This window comes from Populus euphratica, unplaced genomic scaffold (assembly GCF_000495115.2).
Source record: "Populus euphratica unplaced genomic scaffold, PopEup_1.0 scaffold124.1, whole genome shotgun sequence".
In the NCBI taxonomy this organism is placed as follows: domain Eukaryota; kingdom Viridiplantae; phylum Streptophyta; class Magnoliopsida; order Malpighiales; family Salicaceae; genus Populus; species Populus euphratica.
In genome coordinates this window covers 440,807-449,140 of record NW_011500013.1, presented here as the reverse complement: position 1 = coordinate 449,140, position 8,334 = coordinate 440,807, and the positions used below count along the sequence as shown (strand labels likewise).

At 35.1% G+C, this 8,334-nt stretch overlaps 1 protein-coding gene across 1 annotated transcript; it reads right to left on the bottom strand.

Moving 5' to 3' along the window:
• Positions 1-223: 223 nt before the first annotated feature.
• On the bottom strand, positions 224-6,586 carry LOC105141574 (calcium-dependent protein kinase 20-like). The gene is made up of 7 exons (XM_011048828.1): positions 5,252-6,586; positions 3,488-3,631; positions 3,241-3,393; positions 2,671-2,786; positions 1,649-1,816; positions 746-970; positions 224-644 (listed from the first exon to the last, which is right to left on the bottom strand). Exons 1-7 carry the CDS (start codon positions 6,159-6,161, stop codon positions 564-566), a joined length of 1,797 nt encoding a protein of 598 aa, XP_011047130.1. The 5' UTR covers positions 6,162-6,586; the 3' UTR covers positions 224-563.
• Between the last annotated feature and the right edge of the window lie 1,748 nt (positions 6,587-8,334).

Sequence of the window (8,334 nt, the reverse complement as noted above, 5' to 3'; positions counted from 1 at the left end):
TGAACTCGTGTCAAACACGATTGCTGCTGGAGTACTGTCTTTGTCTAAACAACGCGACAAAAACATGTATACATCTATCTGTTTTCAGCAAATAGGCAACGAACATAATGGTGAACAAATAACATCATTGGAAAGAGATGTTACCTAGCTCCTAGAAGAAGATTTTGCATAATTGAATACATGAACACCTAAGATACGTAATTTGCACATTAATCATCAAAAGGTGAGCGCTAAAACCATGCCAAGTACCCATTTAGGACCGATAGAGATATGAACCACCGTTCATACTACAGACAAAAATAACTGGCAAAAAAAAGTTTGAACATGAACAAAGTTTTCAAACATGGGAAATTGCAATCTAATCCATCTGAATAAATTTAACAGGAACCTAAAAGGTGGTAAATACAACTTGGAAAAGAATAAAATGAACAGGATACCCTATATTAACCTCCCTGACGCCTGCCTCCTCTTTACAACAGTATGCGCTGCACATTCTGTTAACTTATGACAACTAGAAAATACAAATTAACTCCTGATTAAAGGCTTATCTGAATCCGACATGCCTAGGTTATTTGTGATCCGGTTTGGCCAAAACCAGTGTCTTGCATCATAGCCACAAATTCACTGTAATCGATGCGTCCATCCTGAAATGAATATGAAAGTGAAAAATTAAATCATGCCGATGAATTAAACTATTTTCTACCTGGAGATAGATGAAAATTGTTATTGGCAAGAAGATATTTACATCATCTTGGTCAACTTCGTGTATAATTTCATCTAACTGAACATCTCCTAAACCAAACTTCTCACAGGCCTGTTGGAGCTCATCTTTAGTTATGTACCCACTCCCATCTTGGTCAAAGTATGAGAAGGCTGCATATAGATGATCCTCCTTCTCAATCTTGTTTAGATGGAGCATGGCTGCTACGAACTCGCCATAGTCTATGGTACCACTGTTATCAACATCAGCCTGAAATTTTTAACAGGTAGGAAGCTTAATCAGAATCAAACTGTATGGATGAGGGCAAACACTGATGTGATAATTCATCCAAGACAATCATCTGGGAGATCCAGGAGCTAAAGTGATGATTTCACTAGTTAATTTAATGGCCATGATAAAATCTCATAGAAAATAATGGTAACCAAAATATATCAATTTCCACATGTTCCCATTTACATTTTAGATGCTAGACAGGTTTCTTATGATCTGTGCATGTGGTCGGTGCATGTTTGTGTCTTGTTCCAAGACTCACTGGGACCTGGGCTCTTTAAACATAACCTACAAAATCATGCACCATGTTCCTATATCTCGGGTTGTTCATGCTTTTCTCCATATTTGAGCTAAATCGGACAGCGGCTTGGCTATGAGTTGTTTAATAGGTAATCCTCAAGAAAATAGAAACACGGTACTTGAATCTTGGTCACAGCACACAAGCTACTTATCTAGCTTATTTCAGAGAGACTCACACTAAATTTAGTCATGTTTTAACCAAAGAAGACCAGGATGTCTGAAATCGCTTAATGGTTCACAGCAGAAAGTCTCAAGGTAATTTGTTAAAAAAACAAAAGAGTAAGAAAGAAAAGTACCATCATGATCCTATGCTATATAACTATAAAAACCTTGAATCTGAATTTCAAACAGACTTACAGCTTGCATTAGCCCAGCAATTTCAGAATCCTTGGTATCAGCACCCACTTTCTCCAAACCAGTCTTCAGTTCCTCAAGAGTGATATGTCCACTATTGTCTGCATCTATCATCTTGAACATTTCTTTCAGACCTGCAATTTCCTCTTCAGAGAGGCTTTCAGCAATGACCTGAAATGAAAAGGAAGTTTTCTGGTAAGTAAAAGAACAGGTTTTAGCAAGGACCTCGCATTGTTGTCTTTAAAATACCAAGTGAAAACTTCGAGCAATTCAACCAAGATATCTGTTTTAAGAGAAAGTGATCATGTACAATATGCAATCACACACTTAACTTTCAGATGGAAAAATCATTTAATGGCATCTATAGAGTATGGTGCTCACTATGTGAAACAATGGACTCAAATGAAAAAAGCACTGTTGCAAATGCTTCAGCTAACAAGAAATGCTCGATACCTGTAAGCAGAGATTTAGAGTTGTGATGTAAGCTTAATTGTATGGTGACTTCAATGATGATATTTGGTTAGCTTAGCAACTTTTAATGCAGCATTTATATATGCAAAGCACATTAGACTAAAAATTATAATTAAAAAATAGACTGGTGAATAACATAAAGATGTTTGCATTACAAAGAGATATGTGCTTAAAGCATGGAATAGTCAGAAGGTTTAAAATCAAAATTATCATGATACGATATATGCACTCTTCTTGTTTCAAAGACAGGTAACATCTTTTCATTAATAGATGCATGAAACAAAACTGCAGGTAAAACTGAACAGCCATATCACCATTTAATTATCAAAAGATTATAAATGACGTTTCTATATTGATGTTTTAGCATTGCAACTCCACTCAAAACAAGTCTAGCAACCAAACAAAGGAAGCGATCAGCTCCATTGCATTCCTTGTCTCAATATGTTCTTTATCATGGTACAGCATCCAAAGCATCACCTAAGTTTTCCACAGTTACCATGTCTGCTGTGTAGCATGCACAAATTTTTAAGAGTTCAGGGATTATAAGTACTCACTCGGATGACAATTTTCTTGAGCTTATTCATGGCTGAGAATTGCATCAACCGACTTAGAACAGCTGAGTCAAGAGGTCTATCAGGTGCAACACCTTCCATCTGCACCCAAGGATGGCCTGCATGAGAACAAAAACATAGTGTAACTATTGCTACTCCTTGGCGACAAAAGAAACTAGTAAGATCAAGACACGTTCTTTATATCATCTAACTCCTCCTAAACCATCATCCATCTAGCTAGTTTTGTACTATAGTATATTTTCACATTTCCAACAGAACTTAATTTACGATTTTGTTTCATGACTTCATCCACTTAAGCAACAACTCAGCTCAAGTCAACTAGACCTCAATCTCTGATTAGCTACGGCTAGCTGTGTGAGCATTTTCCTCCATTCAGTTCTGTCATAAGCTGAAATTTCAAGAAGCTATGGTGAATCATGATAAAAGAAAATTAGGGTTATCATTAAAAAACACAACTACAAAAGAGACACAACAAACTAATAATAAACAATGCACTGGTTTATTTGGCAAAGAGATATTTAAAGATTAGATTATAGTGGTATGCATACTCACAGAGAACTTCATGGGCTGTCAGCCGTCTTTTAGGGTCCCTTACTAGCATTTTCCGAACAAGATCTTTTGCACTTTCAGAGATATTAGGCCAAGGTTCTGATTCAAAGTCTAGTTCCCCTTTTAAAACCTGCTCAAATATTCCTTGTTCCGTTTCTGATCCCAAACATGAAAGAGCATAAATTACACGCAGCCAAATAATCATTAGATAAAGGTATAAAATAACATAATTCTAGATCAAGAGTCTCACCATCCCAGAATGGGGGAACCCCACTTAACAAAATATAAATGATCACCCCAGCACTCCAAACATCACATTTTGGACCATATAGCTTCCGCAACACTTCTGGAGCTACATAGTAGGGGCTGCCAACTATGTCAGTAAAAGTTTCACCTGAGATGATGAAAGCATTAGTTAATTTTTCAGAAATGGAAAGGACTACTAAGGAAGAAACAACATAATGCTGACAAAGTTTTAAATAAGCATGGGCAATGGAGAGACTATGTGCTGACTGCAGGCAAACATATCTCTTCTAAAGCGAAACATATAGGAGGCATACTAAGGTAACCATATTGGCATGGATGTTGAAATGTTCATGTACTAAATAATGAAATTGTCTGGCATAGTCAATGAAGAAAATTATATTCTTATGGGTATTTAAGAAATTATAAGGGATCAGTAAATTTTGTTATATTTTGTTATATTTTGTAACCACTGTGTGCATTACGACCATATAAAAACTTAAAATAGCTTACAATGAGAAGCCAGATAAGTATTGGGAACTTAAGAGGTTCAACATTCAGCCTCTGGCACTTGTTTAGGCCACAATTGGCAGCTCCAAACTTTAGAATGGAAAATCATTTCCAAATTTTCAGATGTTGGCATTGAAACTCACGCTGCAGGCTATCAAAATAAAAGTAAATATTCATATATTTTTTGTTCGTCCAAGCCAAAATCAAAATCTGGATACTGAAACTTCAATGATCCTGCTTGCGTGTGTTTGGGCACAGCTTGCTTGCTTTTACTGTTGAAATCATAGGTGAATGGTGGAAATGTTTTCATAAAGTCCACTCAGGCTTGATCAAGGCTTAGTTTATTATTCGTTGAAAGCTCTAAGCAGATCTATAAATCTCTCTCAATTTCCTCATGCACTAATTTTGTATGGATTCTGATTTTTTCTGTTGAACTAAAGCACGCTCTCCAAGAGGGTTATGGCCCACACAGAATTTTCTCCGGAAGAATCAATCACCTGATCTAAACTAAAGCAAAAATGAACCTGCAGTGTTCTCTGCATATGACAGGTAGTCAGAGATCATCACCAAAAATGTGATTAAGGGTCTAAGGGGTGGAACAACAGGCCTGAGAAAAGCATTACCAGGTGTCCATATATACTCAATACCAGATTTTTTATCATGATAGTAAACATGAAAAGAATAGGTTTTGATCAAGACTGCCTCAAATTTTAGACCAAAATCTCTATCCTTATCTCAATAGCAAGAACTATTAGTTCAATGCAATTATTTAGGGGGATAAGTTCAGATCTAACTACAAACTAAAACTTCTTTAAGTCTGGGAAGAAATTTCAAAAGTAAGCTTTTATCCATATAATCAACCATCTTACTGTTTGAGAAACCAAGCATACCTTTCGCCTATCCATTAACAATATCTGTGACAACAACAGTAACCATTCTTCTTCTTTGATAATTATTTCCACGGTTGATAGGCAAGAAAAGGGGGCAAGCCATTCTATTCTCATATAGGAAAAGCACATGGCAAGTGGAAATCTTCATAAGTGAGAAAGAGAAGCTATTTATAATTGAGCTGATATTCTTATTCATTTAGTCAGTAAATTATTGGTGTTGTACTTGGATGGCATGGAAAATATTTTCAAGAACTCTAGAGCTATAATAGAGTTCAAAGAAAAGGCTAGTGTAGCACTAGTTCAATAATGCTTCAAGTAAAGGGGTGCTAAATCCAACCATTGAAACATAAAAGTGATGCTCAGATGTGTACCTGGCCTGAAGAACACTGAGAGACCAAAGTCTATCGTTTTAAGCGGCGACTCCTCTTCCTGACCGACAAACAGAAAATTCTCAGGCTTCAAATCCCGGTGCATAACACCCAAAGAATGGCATGCTTCCACAACACCAACAATTAACCTCGCAAGCTCAGCTGCCTGTTTTTCCGTATAATGCCCCCTCCGAACAATTCTGTCAAAAAGCTCCCCGCCAGAACAAAGTTCCATAACGACATGAACTGCAACAGCATCCTCATAAGCATCCACAATTTTTATCACATTAGGATGACCCTCCAAATGATGCATTATCTGAATCTCCCTCCTAACATCATCCACATCCTCCTGCGTCGTCAACTTCCTCTTCGCAATGGATTTGCAAGCAAACTCCTTCCCAGTCGCCTTCTCAATGCAAAGAAACGTTGTTCCAAATTGCCCTTGTCCAAGCTTCCTCCCTAAACTATAAATATCCTTCAAATTCCCAGTTTTCCTCCCTAACACAGATTCCATTTGAAGCGCTACACTCGAAACCCTCTTAACATGAGTAGGTTTCTTCCCCTTCTGCTCCTCCCCTGGCTGGCCAATTCCCACTTCTCTCATTTCCTGCTTAGTGGGCTTTTCATGCTCAATGACTTTAGGTGGTGGTGCTTCATTGGACATTTTAACTGGTTCAGGCGGGGTGTTCTGGACCAGTATTGGTGGATGATCATTTGATCCTTTATTAGAAGCCTCAGATTTTTTTGATCCACCAACCGGACCCGCTTGTGAATCACCATTATTCTTGCTACTATCTTCTCCTATAGGAAGGTGCAACCGGTCCTCTGGTGGCCTGGAACGCCAAATAGCAGCAGTAACAGTATTGAAGAATCCATTATTGCCTAGATTTGGTCCTACACATGTATTCCCCATAAAAGATAAAAAATAAACAACTAGCCCTATTGATCTTCAGGTCCTTGTTACCGCCTCTCTTCTCTGAAAGGTAGTATAAAGATTGAATCTTTTTTATCCCATTAACAGTAACAAGATACAACTTCGATGCTTCTTTGTGATCAGATCCCAGACCCTCAATCAAACCCTAATTTTGCAATTTGGCTCCGAATGACATTAATTTGGAAACAAAACTAATCAAAATATGGTCAAGAATTCACCAAAAAAAAAATCCTCACCAAATTGCAACAAAAAAACCAAATCCATGCACGAAACTAGAATAAATAATCAGAGCGAAAGTGATAGATGAAGCAAAGAGGCACTTATCTTGAGAAAGGGTAAGCAAATAAAGCATCGTATTTGATTGTTCAAAATGGAGACAGGTGGTCGTTTTAAGAGAAATTAGAGCGAGGTAAAAGAAAACATTTTACGTGATTAAACCATATGTTTTTCCATGCATGGACCGTCAACATCTTCATGATGCAATTATGGATTAATATTGAAAATGGCGCGGGGCACGCGGGAGGGAGTTTGCCTGCACACGTGCGTGGTGAACCATGATCTCACCCAAATTATATAAATTACTAGGATATTGTCATGTGTCCTAAAGAATGTTAATATAAAAAAATTAAAATATATATAAATATAAAAAATATAAAAAATATTTTAATAGTGTTATTAAATCTAATTAAATAAATTAATTTTAAAATTTTCATTTAACTCTTTACTATACTTAAGAACTTTAGGTTTGATAACCACGCTAATTTCATAGTACTTGAGTTGACACACAAGTAATTTGAGTCTAGTTGCTAGAATCATGTAAACATGAGTCTAGCACAACTTTTTGAATTTTAAAATAATTAAACAATATTAAAATATCTCATTCCTTCTTATTATTAAATAAAATTACACAAAACATTAGAAGAACAAAAATATACGTATATGCAAAGTTTATTTTTTTCTATTCCAAGGCTAAATATATATTTGAACTATTTAAGTTTGTGAAAGGTCAAAAAAATCCTTGAGCAACAGATTTTAATTTTGTTAATCTTAGGATAGAATAATATTTTTATTATGCAAATAAATGTGAAAAGACTACCATATTCCCGCTCAAATATTTAATGACCAATAAGCCTATAAAAAGTACTGAAATACCTCCACAACCAAGGCTCTAATTTTTTCAACCAAATGGCAAAGTGATAATTTAACGTTTGGTGAAAAGACAACATTAACCCCATCTCAAGCCTTTAAAGCTTAGAAAATCCACTATGCATGGGGTTGCTAGACCTAAGCCGCTTAGGCTTAACGTGGTTGTTAAATTAAAGTAGCTTGGGTCTGGCGCCTAGGATTTATATAATTTTTGTGAGTCAAACAGAGGTAATAGTTTTGTTGAAGATCAAAATATTCATGCAAATATGTTGAATGGTCTTAAGACATCTAACTAATAATTCTTTATGGACTTTTAATGTATTGTTAAGAAAAAAATATCAAATACCTTGCTAGAGCCAGGCGCTTGGATTTGACAACCTCGCGCTTGGGTTTGGCATAACCCACATGTATGGACCTCGCAATCATGTCAAACTCGTGCATTTTTTTTTGAAAATATAGGAATACATTTATGGTTGTTCTAAAAACATATTTATTTTGTATTTTTATCTTTTTATTTTTAATCGATTATATTTTTATATTTTCTATATTTCTTTCTTTTATTTTGGGACATTAACCACACGCATCCTTAAAATTCACTTAATTTTCTTTATTGATCTATAATTTTTGTAAAGAAATCATATACAAAATTACACGAATCAAGATAGTCAAAAGGACAATAAGTCTTTTACATAAATAGTATTATCTTTTCCTACAACATAATATATCAATTCAAAAGTTCAAAAGTTTTCTCTTATAATCATGTATTTCAAATTTTTATATATACTAATAGTTATAATATAGAATAAACTCTCCTTGTAATAAACTTTGACAATTAGATCATGTAACATCTTAAATTTAAAAAGGTATGAACCCTTTAAAAAATTGTTCCAAATTTAGATGGAAATATAAAACTAATATTTTCATCCTCAATGTATAAAAAAAAAAACTAGAAATTTTATTTTTAAAGACTCAAAATAAATCACTTAAACTCAACATTTTTTTTTAT